Genomic DNA, 19,759 nt, shown 5'->3' with positions numbered 1-19,759 from the left:
CCTTGGGTGAACAAATATTGCAAACTTTGGTGGTTGCTTTCGAGCACAAAGCTTGTCCCTGCCAGGTAGTGTCTCCATATTTTTAAAGCTAGTACTACAACGGACAACTCGAAATCATGCGTGGCGCATAGTTCGTCATGAGGCCTTAACTTCCTTGAGGCATATGCTATTGCCCCTCGATCTTGCATTAATATTGCACCTAATTCTTTCTTAGATGCACAAGTACATACAGTAAAATATTTGTCTGTATTAGGTACTCATAAAATTGATGCACTGATCAACAATCTTTTAAGCTCAAAGAATGCCATGTAACATTCCTTGATCCATTCATACCTAACTCAGATAACATTGTGATTATCATTTAGTATTTTTCTTTAATTTCACATTATAAATTAAAATGTTATCTGAGATTAATGGTGAATGGTCTCATTTGATGTTCAGTTTCATGCATTTTAATGTATAAGATCTGTCAAATTGATTTTTATATATTGTAGATTTTTTGAAAATCATTTGTAAATTTTAAATTTTAAAAAATATGCTTTTGCCATCTCATTAGAGTTGAGGGTTATTCCCCTGTCGTATAGAATCCTGCCCCCTTGTTTCCTGATTTTGGAATTTTTGGATAGCTTAGTTACATTGTTTTGTAGCTTCAACAATGTCAAGAAAATTTGCACAAACCATTAGAAAATAAGATATATATTCCATAAACTGCTATTTACTGATTGTGTTGTTGCAGGCAGTTAATCTTCTTGCTGAAATGGCAACTTCACTGAAAATGAGAAGGCTTTCAATGCAAGGTGCTGCTCATGATAAAGAGCAGGTATGTGTTCTTCATTAGAATTTAAAATGTAATAATTGAAGCTTTTTGGCTGATTGATGTTCTAGTGTGGCTATGAGATTTTAACTAACAATTAGTAGTTAGCAAAAAAAGAACCATTAGATCAAAAAATTATCAGTATTAATTTATTATATATGTTACATGCGAAGAGGACAATGAGATACACACCTCAGAAGATGTAACGATGGTAGGAACTATAAAATCAGGTTTTCCGTCTCTTTAAAAGAGAGTTCAAAGAGGATCCCTTGTTTCTCTCTGAAAGGCCCAACTGTTTGCATCGAAGGATGGAAGGTGATGCTTTGAGTTTAGAAACAATGCACGTACCTCATGAATAACTCGAGTAAACTTTAAGAGACATAAAACAGATATTAGGATTGCTATTTGCTTCAAAGATAATGTTGGATTCATAGTGGGGAAATATGTAGAATCAGAATGATAAGGTTTCAGTCAATTGTATTTGTTAATGAGGACATTAGCTCAAAAGATACATTCTATGGAAAATGCAAGCCTTTTTACCATTAGTCTAATTGTTTGACAAAATACTTTAAACTTCATTAAAATAATATTTTACAAAACAGGTCGTGTTGCGAGTGAAGATATCCAAGGCACGAGCAAAAACATATAACCTAGAATAGCATACATCAAAGTAGTGTTATCGGAACTGACTGGTTCTGGCAAAACCAGCCGGTCCGACTGGTTTGGAGGCAAAACCGGTCCAAACCGGCCCTCCGAACAGGAAATGACCAGTTCGGTACTAAACCGACCGGTTTCTGTATGGAACCGGCCGGTTTGGTACCAGACTGGTTTTGAACCAGTTCACAAGGCCCGCTGCTGTGCAGCCTGGGCATAAAAAAATTGTTTTTATTTTATTTTATTTTTTATTTATTTTTCATTTTTCCTCGTTTCTAATGCTACTCTAGCACCCCCTAAAGCTATTTAAACACCCCCATCCCCTCTATTTCACTCACACTATTCATTCGAGTCTCTTGCAATTCTTGAGCTAAGTTCGGTGAGGAGAATTCAAAGAGTTTTTTGCATGGTTGTTGTTGATTTTTGGTAGCATTGGATGTGCTCTAGCCTTGAAATTTGGAGGAGAGGCTAAGGCACATGAGATCTCCAAGACCCAGAAATCCTTTTGAGAAATTCCATCTAGATGAAGAGTTATTAAAATAATTAATATTTTTAATGGGTTTGTAAGTCTAAACTTTGAAAAATAAAAATATCAATAGGTATTAATAAAGATAAGGATGAGAAGCTTCTAAGAGACCAGGATCAAGTTTTTTTTAATCTTAGTCGTTGATTAGAGACTTAATCTCGGTCGTTGATTCATCAACAGGAAAAGTATAAGAGAAGACTTGAGGGTCATTTGGATATACACCGGCGTATACTCATTATCTAAAGGAAATTCGTTTCTCAAGAAAGAGGAGATCGATTTCAGAGGGAGTCGCAGTGGAGGAAGAGGAGGGCTTTAGTAGCAAGTAGTGATTAAGGAGGAGGTGATGCAGGGGCAATGGAAGATAGCACAGAAAGAGGGACGCAGTCTAGAGGAGAGACGCAGAGCCTACGCAGGCTGATGCAGAGGGGCGCAGAGCCACTCAGAGCCACGCTGGGTCAATTAGAGTGACACAGAAGTGGGAGCAGGGTCTCAAAAATGTCAGATGGTCTCAGAGGGAAAGTCTCAGGTGATTTTCTTTCAGTTTCTCTGTAAAATCATTCCTTGTAAAAGAAATTGCTGTTAAAGATTAATAAAGCCCTCATCTGCTACACTGGTTTTCCCCTAAGTTGCAGGAAACGCAGGTACAGGGTCCGTTTCCGGCCGGAAACGAAACGGAAACGCGTTTCCGCGTACCGTACGGCCTGGAAACGCGTTTCCGGCCGTACGGGCACGTTTCCCGAAATGGAAACGTGCGTTTCCAGGCCGTACGGGCCCCGTTTCCCCAAAAAAATGACTTGTTTTTAAATTTCTTTTTTTTTTCTAATTAGTTTTTAAATTTTTTTAGGGTTTCTAAGCTGTTCTAGAAACCATTTCTAAAGTTATAAAAGAGCAGTGCTAACCCCAGTACCATAGTAAAAGTCTGTGCCTCATATCTGTCCAACCATTTCTAAAGTTATAGTTATATATATATATATATATATATATATATATATATATATATATATATATATATTCGCGTTTCCCCGTTTCCAAAATTTGGGGAGGTCGCGTTTCGTTTCGCTTCCGCGTTTCGTTTCACTTCCCCGTTTCGTGCAACTTAGGTTTTCCCGCATTGGGTTTTTTCTGGGGACAATTGTCCAGAAATAACTGGGTCGATGTGATTGATTCTTGTGCGTTTATTTTTCTCTGGGTAACTGTGTGATAATTGCAGTAGAATTTATTTTAATATTTGCTGAAGGAATTTCGTAAATAACTTATTGAGAATAATAAGTAGGTGAAATAAATCAAATGCTGTAGTGATAAAATTTCAGTTTAGAAATTTCAACATGGTATCAAAGCAGAGATTCGACAATGGAAAATCAATTATGGGTCAAGAGCATGATGCAGAGGCATCCACTCAAGGGGACTCGCACAGATTTCCAGAAGAATGCACAAGGGACGAATATTCTATGGTAGCTTCCAGATTGGAAGAAGACGCTGCTTGCCTTGCAAGCTCTACCTCCTCGGAGGTTTGGTATATAGACAGTGGAGCTTCCTGGCATATGACAGGAATCCGAGAATGTTTTACAGATTATTAGGAAGAAAGAATGAATTTTTAGATCACCATGGGGAATGAGGCAAAGTGTACTTCAGTAGGAAGAGGTACCATAGTTTTTCAAACCGAAGCAAGAGAGCGACTTCGGGCAACCAATGTGTTGCATGTGTCGGGATTGGAGATGAATTTACTTTTCGTATCTCAACTTCAAAACAAGGGCTATGACGTTTTCTTCATTAAGGAGAAAGTATATGTCAAACACCCAAGTTAGAAAAAGGAGGCTCAGATTGGAATCATAAGTAACAGATTGTACAGGCTACAACTAGAATCACCAATGGCACTGATGGGCAGTAATGGAGACAAGGACTTGAATGAGCTATAGCACAGGAGGATGGGACAATTACACCATGGGGCTTTGAGAATTCTCAGGAAAACAGTATCAGGTGTTCCAAAACTAAGTACTGAACGAGATGATGTATGCAGAGGGTGCGCTTTGTGCAAGTATGCCAAAGTTATGTTTTCCAAAAGTAACAATTGGGCGAAGAGTGTGCTAGGATTGATACACTCAGACATCTGCGAACTGATGTCCACAAAAGCTCTTAGTGGTGTTGAATACTTCGTCACCTTTATCGATGACCATTCTAGGAAGACTTGGATCTACTTTCTGGAAACCAAGGATAAGGTTTTCGGTCGATTAAAAGAGTTCAAGGCTCTAGTGGAGAATTTGACAGGAAAGAAGATAAAAGTGTTGCGCTCTTACAATGGTGGAGAGTATGTTGACAAGGACTTCACTGATTTTTGGCTAAGGAAAACATCAAAAGAGAGTGGACAACTCCCTACAATCCAGAGCAGAATGGAGTAGCAGAGAGGAAAAATAGGACTATTGTGGAAGCAGAGAGGGAAGTGTTGTATGATCAGGATATGCCTAAATTCCTGTTGGAAGAAGCATGCAGCACGACAGTTTATGTCCAGAACATGAGTCCTCATAGGGCACTGGGCAAAATCCCTTCGGACAATGCCTTCACTGGGAAGACACCTGAAGTCAGTCATTTCAGGATATTTGGGAGTTTAGCATATCGTCGTATACCCAAAGAGAAGAGAAAGAAATTAGATCAAATTGCCGAGAAAGGAAATCTTGCGGGATATAGCGAGAATGCTAAGGCATATAGAGTCTATCTTCCAGGGAGTAGGAAGGTAGTAGTTTGGCGGGATGTAAAGTTCATGGAGGATAGAGCTTTCAGAAAATCCCGAGAAATGCCTTCCGAGGAGCAGTCGAAAGACGAGCCGTTGGTCAGACCACTTCAACTAGCGGAAATTGGTACCAGAAATCCTCCTGAAGACAAGGCTTCAGAACAGGAGGAATCTCAGGAAGAAGAGGAGTTGATAGATGTACCTACTACCAGTGGAAGAACGAGCCGGGAACTTCGACAGATTCTATGGGATGCAGAAGACTTCATTGTTGCAACCAGGAATAGTAAAAGGGAGCAAAGACAGCGAGACAGATACCATGCCTTAGTAGCTTAGGTTGGGAACCTTCTAGTTTTCAGGAGGCCATTTAGCATCAAGTATGGGTGGATGCTATGGTGGAGGAATACAACTTTATAATGGTCAATGATGTCTAGGAAGTGGTACCTAGGCCTCAGGACAGATCAGTGGTAGGTTCGAGATGGATCTACAAGATCAAATATGCTGCAGACGACATTGTGGAGAAATACAAAGCCAGGTTCGTGGCTAAGGGGTATGCTCAGAAGGAAGGGATAGACTACGAAGAAACCTTCACCCTAGTCGCCAGGTGTACTTCTATTAGGACCCTGATATCTCTTGCAGCACAGATGGGGTGGGAGATTCATTAGATTGATGTCAAGACGACATTCTTGAACGGGGTAATAGAAGAGGAGGTATACATCGAACAACCAGAAGGTTTTGAGACACATGAGAAGAAATCTCATGTATGCGGATTAAAGAAAGCCTTGTATGGGCTGAAACAGGCACCTAGGGCATGGTGCGGTCGAAGTGATGGCTACTTGCAGAAGATGGGGTTCGTCAAGAGTGACGCAGACCCTAATCTCTACTATCTGGTTGTAGAGAATGAGCCTCTAATCCTATTGTTATATGTGGATGATCTCTTCATCAAAGACTGCAAAAAGAACCTAGCCATAGAATTCAATATGAAGGATTTGGACAGATGCATTATTTTCTGGGGTTGGAAGTTTGGCAGCAGAAGGGTGAGATCTTCCTGGGACAAGGGAGATATGCCACAAATCTTGAAGAGATTCAGGATGCAGGATTGTAGACATATGGCTACTCCAATGATCACCAACTGGAAGAATATTGATGCATCAGAAGATAAAGATGTTGATTCCACCTTGTATAGGCAGCTTATAGGGTCCCTGATGTATCTAGTCAATACCAGGCCAGACATTTTGTTACGCTGTCAACAGCCTCAGTCAGTTCATGGTAGAACCTAAGAGGGCGCACTGGGCAGTAGCCAAAGATGTTCTCAGGTATATAAAAGGAACAATCGAGCATGGACTATTGTACACCAGAGGCAATGACATCAAGCTGAGTGGATTCACTGACGCAGATTGGGCTGGAAGTTCAGTAGATCAGAAAGGTACAACTGGGTATTGTTTCAACATTGGATTAGGAATGATCTCCTGGTGCAATAGGAAACAAAAATCCGTGGCTCTGAGCTCAGCTGAAGCAGAATATATGGCAGCTATCACAACGTCGTGCGAAGCCATATGGATTAGGAAATTGCTTGTGAATCTATTCAGGAGAAGGATGGAATTGACTAGGATCATGTGTGATAGTCAGAGTTGCATCAAGCTCTCTGAGAATCCAGCATTTCATCATTGGTCGAAGCACATTGATATCAGGTGTCACTTTGTTAGAGATTGTGTCTAACGAGGGGCAGTACAGTTGAGGTACACTCCTACAGGAGAACAGGTGGCAGACATCCTCACCAAGGCTCTAGGACGAACAAAGTTTGTTCACTTCAGGGAAAAGATGGGGATGGTAAAGAATCCATTTCAATAATGGATAAGTATTAGAAGTTGCAGTGCAACAGTTAGAAGTGGCAGTGCTATGGGCAGCATGATGCAATAGGTTGAGAGGGAGCTGCAGTACAGGAGCAGCAGTGGCAGTGGTAGTGTCATGAGCAGCAGTACAGGAAGCAGTGGTGCAGGGGATGTGAGGAAACAAGCCAAGCATCAACACAAGTACCAATGCAGAAGATCAGTGTGATGTTTCTATAGTGAAACATTACTAGAGCACATTCCTCGCTAAGAGGGAGTGTTGATTTTTGGTAGCATCGGATGTGCTCTAGCCTTGAAATTTGGAGGAGAGGCTAAGGCACATGAGATCTCCAAGACCCAAAAATCGTTTTGAGAAATTCCATCTGGATGAGGAGTTATTAAAATAATTAATATTTTTAATGGGTTCCTAAGTCTAAACTTAGGAAAATAAAAATATTAATGGGTATTAATAAAGATAAGGATGAGAAACTTCTAAGAGACGAGGATCAAGTTTGTTTTAATCTTAGCTGTTGATTAGGGACTTAATCTTGGCCGTTGATTCATCAACAGGAAAAGTATAAGAGAAGACTTGAGGGTTATTTGGAGATACACAGGCGTATACTCAGTATCTCAAGGAAATTCAATTCTCAAGGAAGAGGAGATCGATTTCAGAGGGAGTTGCAGGGTGGAGGAAGGGGAGGGCTTCAACAATAGGCAGTGATTGAGGAGGAGGTGATGCAAGGGTAGTGGAAGACAACGCAGAAAGAGAGACGCAGTCTAGAGGAGAGACGCAGAACCTACCTAGGCTAACACAGAGCCACTCAGAGCCACGCTGGGTCAATCAGAGTGACGCAGGGGTGACACAAAAGTGGCAGCAGGGTCTCCAAAATGTTAGATGGTCTCAGAGGGAAAATCTCAGGTGTTTTTGTTTCAGTTTGTCTGTAAAATCATTCCTTGTAAAAGAAATTACTGCTGAAGATTAATAAAACCCTCATCTGCTGCACTGGTTTTCCCGCATTGGGTTTTTTCTGTGGACAATTTTCCAAAAATAACTGTGTCGATGTGATTGATTTTGTGCATGTATTTTTCTCTAAGTAATTGTGTAATAACTGCAGTAGAATTTATTTTACTATTCGCTGAAGGAATTTCGTAAATAACTTATTGAGAATAATAAGTAGGTGAAATAAATTAGTTGCTGCAGTGATAGAATTTCAATTTAGAAATTTCAACAATTGTTCTGAGGGAGATTTTTTGCAGATTTGAAGAGTTGATTGAAGTCTTGGAGAGCTGTTGGAGAGTGTGTTTGAGCATATACACACTAAGAAGAAGAATTGTTTGGAGCAAAAGCAGTTAAATGACATGGTTTTTGTTTAGTACTACCTTAGCTTGAGGTGCAACCAATTGTTGAATAAAACCCTTAAATCAAGCAACATTGTCTTGGGTGACTTTGATCCAACATCAGAATGAGTTGTCGAGATTCAAGCACCAACATTTGACAATGAAGACCTTTCTTGGTTGGACTTGGAACCACCTCCACAGGATGCAAAGGCAGATATATAAGAAGCACCAACAGCAGCTTCAGGGCCAGGGGAATCAAGCCATAATCCCATTGCAGACTTGGATGCTATTCATTCTTTAAATGAGGATGAGGAGGATGATCAGGAATCAGATGATGATTGATGATTTGATCATTGATTTGTTGTAGTTGTAGCTTGTAGTATTGTAGGTTGTTGTATAATACTCTGATCTATCATGTTATTTTGGACTATAAAGGCCTTTTAGAGCATATTTCTTGTTGTTTGTAACATTTTTGGTTCAACGATGTTTTGCACTAAGTGTTATTTTGGTTATATGCACTATTACTTGCTATATAAATGAGAACTTTCTCATATTTGTGTATAAATGGTTTGGATTCATATGGATGCACATGAATATATCTGTTATGATTTAAAATATGAATATTTGATGTGTTTTTGGTAAACTGGGTTTTTTTTCCAGTTTTTTTTTTTTGTTTCCTTAATTTTTTTATTTTCCCGGTTTCGGTCCTATTCTGACCAGTTCCATTTCGGTTCAATGATCGGTTCGGTTCTGATAACATTGCATCAATGAGCATACCCTAGTTGAAGTTACTATAGACCAGTCAATGTCCCTCCAAGCATATCGAATGGCTAATTGGAACTCCTATGTGGGTGGACCCCACATTCCACTAACAGCTAAATAAAGTCGATCTGGCCCCTAAGTCCCTAAGTCAAAAGTGTGGGGCCCTCTTCCTTAGTAAAAAATGTGCAAAATTATGTAGCAGCACCCTATTACTAATGTGTTTGAGAAGGGACATGACAAAAATCATTCACACATAAAGACACCAGGATTGGTCGGAGACAAAGGAAAATCCCCACAAAGGGGAAACCCTTCCAAATTCTTCTTCTTATTAGATTGTCATAAAATGTTCAACAAAGAGAGAGTACAATGATCCATATCTTCATCCATAAACTATACAGTAAAATCAGCTAACCAATATCTATGAAATGAACCCAATTATATTTATGCTCAAAACCCCGATTTAGAAACATGTAATGAACTATCACTATGTATGGTCAACTGACTTTGTGATCAAAGAGCAAAAATTTCGGAAGACTGAAATTTAATCTTTAGGTCCCAGTTGCACGAAAGAGGATTCATCTGAGCGACTAAGAGAGCCCAGTCACTCCCTTAAGCCCGGTATGCGAGCGGCTATGGTTAGATCCGAACTGAGGCACATGTGCGACTGAGATTCTGAAAACCCTAACTCCCAGCCACATGGATGGTGAGTTGTTCGTGGGACTGGAAGGCTCCATTCACACGGATGAGCCTCTTTGCAAGCGACTGCGGTCGAATTCTTCCTGTGTTGTGCCAGTGACTGAGGCCCAGAACCCTAAAACAAAGATGCGAGCTTCGGACCTTGCAATTTCAACTCAGAGCGAGCCTATTCCTTTGCGGATCTACCTCAGACCTATGCGAGCCAAAAACAAGAAAGAGAATTGAAGAATGTGCCATGATGATGTCCAAATGATGTTGATGTCACTTGAATTTATAGCCTTCAAGTGTGTCCAATTTGCTTTAGAGCTGACCTAATCAACTATGCACATGTGGATACATAAATTCAAAATCCAACTTCTACTTGTCCCAATAAAATGATCATTAGGTCCATTTTGGTCCCCTCGAAAAGAGGAGTTTAATGCAATCATCATCTCTATCAAATGAGTTGTCCAAGGTGGAATTTGGCCCTAGTTGCACAATTTAATACTCCCTCTCAACTAGGAAGAGTTCCATTTGCCAATATTTATCCGTTGATTGTCATATCATCTTGTCATCAAGTTATATCCAATTAAATGTCGTCACTGCTCATCTCTACTCATCTCTTGCTTATCCCTGTTTGTCTCTTGATTGTCCCTGCTCATATATTGAACATTCTCGAATCTAAAATAAGAATAATTTGTTATCAGAGGGGAGCTCATTCTACAACCCTCTATTCTTCAGGGAGCCACTGCTACCACCCGGAATTACTGCCAGCGAGGAGCCACTGCTACCACCCGAAATCACTACCAACAGGGTGCCATTGCTACAACCCGCGTCATCATGAGAGAGCATATCATCAGGGAGCATTGTTGATTTGTGGTAGCATCGGATGTACTCTAGCCATGAAAATTGGTGGAGAGGCTAAGGCACATCAGAAATCGTTTTGGGAGATTCCACCCGGATGGAGAGAGATTAAAATAATTAATATTTTTAATGTGTTTCCTAAGTATAAACTTAGGAAAATTAAAATATTAATGTGTATTAATATAAAATGGGTGAGAAAGTTCTAAATAACGAGGATCAAACCAGATCTAATCTTAGCCATTGATTAGGGACATAATCTCGGTCGTTGAATCGTCAACAGGAAAAGTATAAGAGGAGGTTTGAGGATTAGTTGGAGATACACCAAGTTGATCAAGAATTTGATTTTCTGGGCCAGGGTTTGCTGAGAAATCAAGTTAGTGATCCGTTGCAACGAGGGGCAATTCGGAAAAAGGCCAAGAATACATATCAGAGAGGCAGAAAAAGTGTCGGAGAGAGTGCAGAGCCTTGGAAGGTTGATGCAGAGGCTACGGAGGCCAGCGCAGGGGACGCAGAGGGCCAAGAGGCTGACACAAAAGTAGCAAAGGCTGCGCAGAGGCTAGCAGAGTTGACGTTGGGCTGAAGAGGCAGCACTGAGGAACTTTCATGGAACAAACTGGGAGCTGATAGGCAGACGCAGAGCAGAAGAGGGTGATGTAGTTCCAGAGAGAAGCTTGGAGTAGCTTTCGTTGTCCAGCTAAGGAACTGTCGAAGTTGATGTGGGATCAATCAGCGGGTTGCTGATTAGTTGGAATATCTGTCTCCGAGGAGAGGTACTTCTACCAAGGAAATTCTCTGAAGGGTGAGCCATTTCTAGCACCCTAGTTGTATTCAAGAAATTGCATAATAATAAAACCCTCATATCTGCTGCACCGATTTTCCCGCATTGGGTTTTTCCGGGGACGATTGTCCAAAAATAACGGTGTCCCTTGTGTGATTGTCTCAGTTATTTCAGTTGCTGATTTGTATATGTGTTGAGCCTACATTTGTGTTTATTTCGGTATTTATATTTTTAAATAACTTGTTGATGGAAGGAACAAGTAGGAGATAATAAACCAGATAATGCAGTAGGGATTTCTGGTGTGTCAGACTTAGAAATTTCAACATGGTATCAGAGCATTGCAGATCACAGGAGAACTAAAGACCCTAGCAGGAGAAATCTGAAGAATTTGCAGCAGAAGTAGTTGCCCCGAGAGACAACATTGTTCCAGAGGAGAAGCAGCAAGAGAGGAAGTGACGTAGAAGTTGCGTCATTATTTCGAGCCAAGAGGAGGGTCAGCACAAAAGTAGAGAGGGGCAGATCAGACCTACGCAGTGCCCGATCATCTTTCTCAGCCAGGAAGGATCGACACTGTGGCCAGGAGGAGCAGATTCAGCCTTTGTCGGGATTGCGCAGAGCCTGAAGGGCTCAGTTTCTTCAGTTGTCGGGGCTTGGGGAGCTGTGGGTAGATTGTGATTTGAGGAGCTGGTGGGACGTTGTTTCTATCGAAGCAGAACAGTGTCTAAGGAGATGGAACCAAGGTAGAGGGAATCACTACCTTGACGGATTTCTAGCCAAGGAATCCAGATCTATGTTGCAGCGGCAAAGGAGGATTGGAGAGGAGTAGTTCGACAGTTGGCCAGAGGATTTCCAAGAGGGAAATCAGGACTTAGAGGGAGATTTCCAGGAGGGGAGTCGAGACTCAGAGGGAGTCTAGAAGAGGAGATGAAATGGCAGTCAATGGATTGAGGGATCAGGACAGGTTGGACGAGGCTTCCAACTTTGTCATTTGGAAGGCCAGGATCCTGGCAATCTTAGACAAACATCGCATCAAGGACTTTGCCTTGAAAACCATAGCTATCCCAGTTGACCTGGTTGCTAATGAAAAGTATGAGGAGGCAGAGGTGAAGGAAAAATGCTTGATCCTAGACGGGGTCAAAGATCGTGTCATACCGCATATTGCTGAGAAGAACATAGCAAGGGAGATGTGGGAGGCGCTGAATGCCATATACCAGGGCTCTTCCATGCAGAGGAAGATACTATTGGAGAATCAACTGCGGTCATATCAGATACAGAAGGGAGAGCAGATAGATCAGTTCCTTCTCAGGTTGCAGGAGATTCACGACCAGCTTACTTTCGTGGGGTCTACACCAGATCCAAAGTTTATGGTCAGGACTGCCCTGAATGTAGTCTCTGAGGAGTGGGAGACATTTGTCCAAAGTATTTTGGGCAAGGCTACTCTTCTCGGTTGGGAGGAGATGTGGGCAACTCTTCGCCAGGAAGAGATCAGGAGGAAGACCAAGGCGAGGAGTAGTGGAAAGGAAAGTCGAATCAAGAAATAGGAGGAGGAGGATGCAGCTCTAGCATCTGCGGGACAACAAGGGAAGAGGAAGAAGAAGGACATCTCCAAGTTTAAGTGCTTCCATTGTGTGGAGCTGGGACATTATGCATCCCAGTGTCCTAGGAAGAAAAACAAGGGATAGGCTTCTGATTCAAAGGCAACTCCAGCTAAGGCGGAGAAAGAGGTCGAGACTGATGACGATTGTGCCATGAGTGCTCATGCACCTCTAGAGAAGAGGTGGGTAGATATCGAGTTATTGTCAGGAGGACTCCATGCTAGGGGGAGGATCCTTGGGGTGCCCAAACTCTTGGATCACATCCGGCTATGAGAGCCCTTAACGACAGTAGGATGATGACGGATGTCGGGTGGAGCAAAGTGTAGTGGAGCAGCAAGGCAGTGCTTGGGTGTAGAAATCTGAGGCAACGCAGTAGATGTTGCAGCAATCCGAGAGGTACAAAGGTATATGCAACAGTGCAGTGGCAGCATAGGGAGCATAGGATAGCAGCGGAGGCAGCTTCAGCATCATGAGGCTTCCAGTCTGACTGGAATGTCAATATTTGGGAGAATTCAGTTACTCACTTCTCAGTAACTAAGTTGCAGTGCAACAGTTAGCAGTGGCAGTGCTAGGAGCGGCATGGGCAACATGTTGAGAGGGAGATGCGGTACAAATGTAGCAGTGGCAGTGGCAGTATCATGGGCAGCAGTACAGGGACCAACAGTGCAGAGGATGCAAGGCAGCAGGCCAAGCATCAGCACAGGTACCACTGAGGAGGATCAATGTGATGTTTCAGTGATGGAGCATTACTAGAGCACATTCCTCGCTAAGAGGGAGTGTTGATTTATGGTAGCATCGGATGTGCTCTAGCCATGAAAATTGGTAGAGAGGCTAAGGCACATGAGATCTTCAAGACCCAAAAGTCATTTTGGGAAATTCCACCCAGATGGAGAGATATTAAAATAATTAATATTTTTAATGGGGTTCCTAAGTATAAACTTAGGAAAATTAAACTATTAATGTGTACTAATATAAAATGGGTGAGAAAGTTGTAAATAATGAGGATCAAGCCAGATCTAATATTAGTAATTAATTAGGAACTTAATCTCGGTCATTGAATTGTCAACGGGAAAAGTATAAGAGGAGGCTTGAAGGTCTGTTGGAGATACACCAAGTTGATCAAGAATTCGATTTTTTGGGGCAAGGTTTGCTGAGAAATCGAGTTAGTGATTTGTTGTAGCGAGGGGCAATTCGACAGAAGGCCGAGGATACATATCAAAGAGGCAGAAAAAGTGTCGGAGAAAAAGCGCATAGCCTTGGAAGACTGACACAGAGGCAGCCAGGACTGACGCAGAGGCTGACGAGGCCAGTGCAGGTGACGCAGAGGGCCAAGAGGTTGATGCAAAAGCAGCAGAGGCTATGCAAAGGCTACCAGAGCTAACACTGGGCTGAAGAGGCAACACTGAGGAACTTTCGTGGGATAGACTGGGAGTTGAGAGGCAAATGCAGAGCATAAGAGGGTGGCGCAGTTCCAAAGAGAAGCTTTGAGCAGCTTTCGTTGTCTGGCTAAGGAGCTATCGAAGTTGCTGTGGGATCAATCATCCAGTTGCTGATCAGCTGGAATATCTGTCTCCGAGGAGAGGTACTTCTGCCAAGGAAATTCTCTGAAGGGTGAGCCATTTCTGGCACCCTAGTATTCAGAAAACTGCATAATAATAAAACCCTCATATTTGCTGCGCCGGTTTTCCCTCATTGGGTTTTTCCGGGGATGATTGTCCAAAAATAACGGTGTCCGTTGTGTGATTGTCTCAGTTATTTCAGTTGCTGATCTGTATATGTGTTGAGGCTACATTTGTGTTTATTTCGATATTTATATTTATAAATAACTTGTTGATGGAAAGAACAAGTAGGAGATAATAAACCAGATAATGCAATAGGGATTTTTGATGTGTCAGACTTAGAAATTTCAACAAGCACATCTCAACCTGGAACCTCATTGGGGAGCACATCTCAACTTGGAACCTTGGCGAGGAGCACATCTCAACTCGAAATGTCATGGGGGAGCTAAACATCTACAAGCCCATACCGAGCAATAGGATATCTGAAAATATAGGGGAGCGCATCTCAACCCTAGAATCACATCGGGGAGCTCATTCTCAACCCGAAACCACATATTGGAGCATATATCAACCCATCCTATTCCCTGTTGATCTTCCCATCAATGACTCTAAGCTGTCATATGGTAGAACACCTGCATCATAATCTGAGCATGGACGAGATACTCGACTTACCAAGAGGTAAGGATCACACACCTCCAAGCCTCCTCAACTCGTTAGCCAGACGGGGAGGGACAATCCCAACAAGCCCTACTTGTGGGTATGGTGCCAACTGGGGTATACTCTACAACGACCAGGGTGGGGGAGATACTTGACTTGTCAAAGCGAACAAGGATCACACGGATCTCACGGGTGACAGATAGGGGTGATATCCTATTGTCCAGAGATCCCTCAATCCCAGGTGATACCCTATTTGTGACGGTGATGTTTGGGTAGAGATCCTTGTGCTTGTGGCAGTGATGCTTGGGTAGAAATCCAAGTGCTTAGACATTGATGCTTGGGACAGTGATACATGTGCTTATGACATTATTGGATGGTTGTGACTCTTATGATGATGACAGTGATATGTGACAGGGATAACAATTATATGTGGCAGTGATCTTATGTCGATGATATATATTGTGCTCTTATGTATGTAGGGTTCATATGTATGCAATGCTCTTATGACTGTGATGTCAGATATACTTGACAAAGACTGATGCTACTAGTGACAATGGTATGAAGGCAACCCCTTGATAGATTTGCTTGTTGGCATCTTATATGATCCAGGGTTGGCCCTAAGAGGCATGATGTGATTATTGAAAGACCTATGTGTCATTCTCATTCTTATTGGACATTGTATCTCAGCTGAACATTTGATGAATATCTAAGAAGAATAATATGGTTAATATGGCAGTGATGCTTGGGTAGAGATCCAAGTACTTAGACATTGATGCTTGGGACCGTGATACATGTGCTTTTGACAGTATTGGATGGTTGTGACTCTTATGATGATGACAGTGATATGTGATAGGGATAACAATTATATGTGGAAGTGCTCTTATGTCAATGATATATGTTGTGATCTTATGTATGTAGGGTCCATATGTATACAGTGCTCTTATGACTGTGGCGTCAGATATACTTGACAAAGATTGATGCTACTAGTGACAGTCGTATGAAGGTAACCCCTTGATAGATTTGCTTGTTGGCATCTTATATGATCCAGGGTTGGCCCTAAGAGGCATGATGTGATTATTGAAAGACCTATGTCTCATTCTCATTCTTATTGGACATTGTATCTCAACTGAACATTTGATGAATATCTAAGAAGAATGAAATTCAATTACTTAAATTAATTGCCATGATTAAGGTCTATTAGGTGAATTCCACATACCTAGACACTTAGGCCTATGTCGAAGTATCTGCCCAAGCTACAAACATCAACAAGTGTATGCTAAGCACTCTATGCCACAATGAAGCTAGTTGAATGGAGATGCCAATACCATGCCTACTCGGCCCAAAAGTGTGTAATGTTCCAAGCTAGGAAAAATAGTGCTATGAAAAGCAAACAATAAAAACAACACTATAAAATTGAAGCATTCAGTGCACACCCATAAAATGTCTAGGAATAACCAACAGCCTGAGCCATTTTATTATAATCTAGGAGAAAAGTACAATAATGTGGAAGTGGTGCACCTGGGCTTGCCCCAATGGCAAGTGTGATCAAGCCCATGTGGTAATATGTCAAGCCCAGATGGCACAAATAACTGTTGCAATGATGCCTTGTGCTGCCCTTGCGAGATTGTGTTGTTTGCTGCAAAGATGCTGCTGGAAACCCCACCTTTGGCGCTCAGAAAATTCCAAGAAGTTAACCTCAGTCTCTCCACTAAATACCCAGAATAACCCACGAAGGAATTGGCCAAAGGTTGATCTCGAAATTTTTGCCCAAATTCCCCCTAGCTCCTCTAGCTGCTGGCTGAGTTGGGACCCTTGTTTGACCCCTCAAATCTGCCCAAAAATTTCTGCAAAATTAGCCACAAGCTCCTCAACCAAAACCCACCAAAACCCATAAAGGGTTTGGCCTGTTTTTGACCTTGGAAGTTTGGCCTCCCAAGAACCACGCCCTCCTCCAACTACTGAAATGTACGGCCTGCCTGTAACCCCAGAATAAGCCCTCCAAAACACACCAAAATGGCTGAGATAATCTTCCCCGAACTTTCCCTCATCTCTCCCTGCAAATACTTGCTCCACAATTGACCCACGAATTCCCACATGTGCCGAGTGATGAGTTTCTGCGCTGGCCCCGAGTGTTTGCAATGACACTGCTCCCAAACAGAAATCTCCATCTCCCAAACTCGTAAAGGCTAGTCTTGCCCTGTACTTCCTTCTCCAAAACTCCTCCGACAATTTCTCCCTAGAAGACCACTGAATTATCTACTGCGTATTCCACTACTGCGTCCTTCTGGAGTACGTAATTGCTGAATGATGGTTGAGTTGGGGGCTCTGAATATCCACCTACAATCTCCTGGAATGATAGAAAGAATCCTCACTAGGGTGGCACTCATGGTCCACTGAAGAGAGGATGAGTTCTCCGCTTGGAGAACTTGTGCTAAACAACAGGTGACTCGGCTAAGCAACTTGAGCAACTAAGGTTGAGTTCAATATGTCAAAAGATGATGAAATGAGGAGAGTTGCCTTCCTTATATAGATTTCATGCAGCACTTTCCCCCCATTGTGGGTCCCCCACTCAACCATCGATTTCCCCTCCATGCAAATAGAACTAGGGAATGCGTATTCTCCTAGTGTGGGTGGCCACCACGTATAACTTAACCACACCGAAATAACTTCTACTAAGTCTAGCTTCGTAATAAAATCGAATGGGTCCCATCACCTCCAAAATTGGCCTCAAAATGTAGAGGTTAATCTTGTTCCAAAATAATTTAGGAAAGGACACTACAAAGTCCTAGGGTGTTCCACCAAGGGATACATGTATCTTCGTATCGAATCACCTAGCAGAGAAATGGAGACTAGAACATCACATGATCAAGTGTAATGCTATCTCTCTATGATAAGAAAGCATACCAAGCAAAACACCATCAAAACCTCCAACATAGCATCATCCACGTTATCAACAATCCAAGGAACCAAGTGAAATCCCTAGCCATCCAAGGCTCTATGATGAAAATCATAACGGCAGTGAAAAAAAATCACTAATATAGGCCTCATGCAAAATGAGTGTAGCAGAGATTGCCAACTGCCAACTAGTAGAGGCATTCATTTGGTGTTCAATGTGGATTGTAAATGGGTTGGTTGATGGATTGCTTTGTTGTTATAACCATCTTCAGGCTGTTCATATTTTGCTGTAAAATCTTATTCAATTAATGAAATTTTGGGGTTGAGTTTGATGCACAATTTTATCATGCCAATGTAGATAATGTATGGTTCATTGCCTGTCTGAGTTATTGATCTCTATTGCACCACAGATAATTAAGGATTATTTATGTTAACTTGAGATCATCACAGTTTGGACTATGCTAATTCTGCTAGTTCTCTCATGTTTGGACTGCTATTTAATTTTTCAGCAGAGGCTGTTGTCTACCACGTAGTAGCTTGCCTAGGGATATTAGTATCATACAGTGCTGTGCTGTGTTGTAGACCAAATTTATGTTTCTGATTTGTTGCTGATGATTTATCACACAGACCGCTGCTGGCATTAAACTTGTTTAACACATATTTTGTGAATTATGATGGAGCTATTCTTCCTTTGGGTTGTTGTTGTGTCACATAACTACAACTTCATATCTGGAAGTGGCCGCTTGTCTTTTATAGTCCAAGAAAGTAGTATGGCGTTTACCTATTATTTAAAGACTTAAACTGTTACACTCGCGACATAATTCTTCTCATGTACCGCATCAAAATTTTAAGGGGGTAATTATAATGCAACAATGTAGGCTTGTACCTGTTGATAATATAAAGAGGTCTTTATTCACTTTGTGTGTAAAATAGAGCATTACTTTATGCTTTACTAGAGTATATTACTGTTTTTGTGCTTGTGAACTCATAAAATGTTACTATAAATTGTAGATGATGCATGAATCTGGTAAACAAAAGGCAGCCTCGGATGTGACAAACCCTTCAACAAACAGGTAATTTCCTGTCAATGCAGTCATTTAGACATGTACATTTTCCTAGCTGAGACGTTTATTATAGCGGTGGAATGCAATTTTGGCAATTTACTATATCCATGAACAATATGCAATAAACCGTCTGGCTGTAACTCGTAAAGAGTTTGCATTGGTCACTATAAATCTAAATTGCTCTTTATTTTCCTAGTTAAATATTTATTTGTTTGAAAATGTATTAAATTGATCCGCCTGTTCTGGTTTGCAGTGCCAATTCCACACTTCCGGTAAGTTTCTTGTATGATAAGATTAATCATTTATATTGTAAGTGCTTTGACGTATGGTGTTAGACACTTACTATTTACTGCTATTTACTGCTACGTTTGTTGGCATGTTTAATTTGGTGTCGTTGAAATTGAAATAATTAGCATTTGTTTTGCTGTTTCAGATTTCCAATTTGCATGCATACATTGCACAAATAAATGAGGAGCTTAGTGAAGAGGAAGAATGGGAAGATTAAATATTCTATGAACTTCTTAATATCGGAACACATTGCTGTTATTATAATTCATGTTTAGAATAACTGCTCATATGAATATGCTTGCAGTGTCCTATTTTTTTATTATTCCGATAGGCCTTTCCTTTTTTTTGAATGTAAATTTAAGAGTTCACTACATTGCGTTCGAATTTAGAAAATATAATTTGCTTTATATGAAAGCGTTATGTTTGCTTTTGTGCACTAATACTTATTAAGAGAATGAAAAACTTTAGACCATGTGTTTGTTGAACTACCTTTTGTCCTTCTGTATTCACATCAATTGGGTAAAATTATCAAATAAATGGTATATGATTGAAGGTAGGAGGAGAATATCCCGGAACTGCGTTATGAGATTTTTAGTTTCAACAATTAATTTCACTAGCTCAAAGTGATAGTCATTGAACAATGATCTTTTGTATCATATATTCACCTACATGGTATATAGTCATACCACTGTCCTCGGTTAATCTAAAGATTGAAGAATAGAATGTTGAAATGTGTAAG

General features: G+C 41.2%; 1 protein-coding gene across 7 annotated transcripts in view; it reads left to right on the top strand.

Annotated features, from left to right (window-relative positions):
- The window catches only part of LOC149251389 (uncharacterized), a 368,168-nt gene extending 348,676 nt beyond the window's left edge, over positions 1-19,492 (top strand). For 6 of the 7 annotated variants that reach the window (XM_089459404.1, XM_089459406.1, XM_089459407.1 and 3 more), the window contains 4 exons: positions 737-820; positions 18,680-18,741; positions 18,986-19,004; positions 19,166-19,492. In XM_089459404.1, the coding sequence (XP_089315530.1) occupies positions 737-820; positions 18,680-18,741; positions 18,986-19,004; positions 19,166-19,237 (237 nt within the window). In that variant the 3' untranslated portion in view covers positions 19,238-19,492. Of the gene's footprint in view, positions 1-736; positions 821-18,679; positions 18,742-18,985; positions 19,005-19,165 lie in introns of those variants that run through there. The other variant, XR_016266877.1, reaches the window with a different exon arrangement.
- The last annotated feature ends 267 nt before the right edge of the window (positions 19,493-19,759 follow it).

The sequence above is a fragment of the Pinus tabuliformis genome, chromosome 7 (genome assembly GCF_031772625.1).
Source record: "Pinus tabuliformis cultivar Carrire ecotype Pingquan chromosome 7, CPIR1, whole genome shotgun sequence".
Lineage (NCBI taxonomy): Eukaryota > Viridiplantae > Streptophyta > Pinopsida > Pinales > Pinaceae > Pinus > Pinus tabuliformis.
The sequence above is the reverse complement of the archived record's forward strand: the minus strand, read 5'-3'. Positions and strand labels throughout refer to the sequence as shown.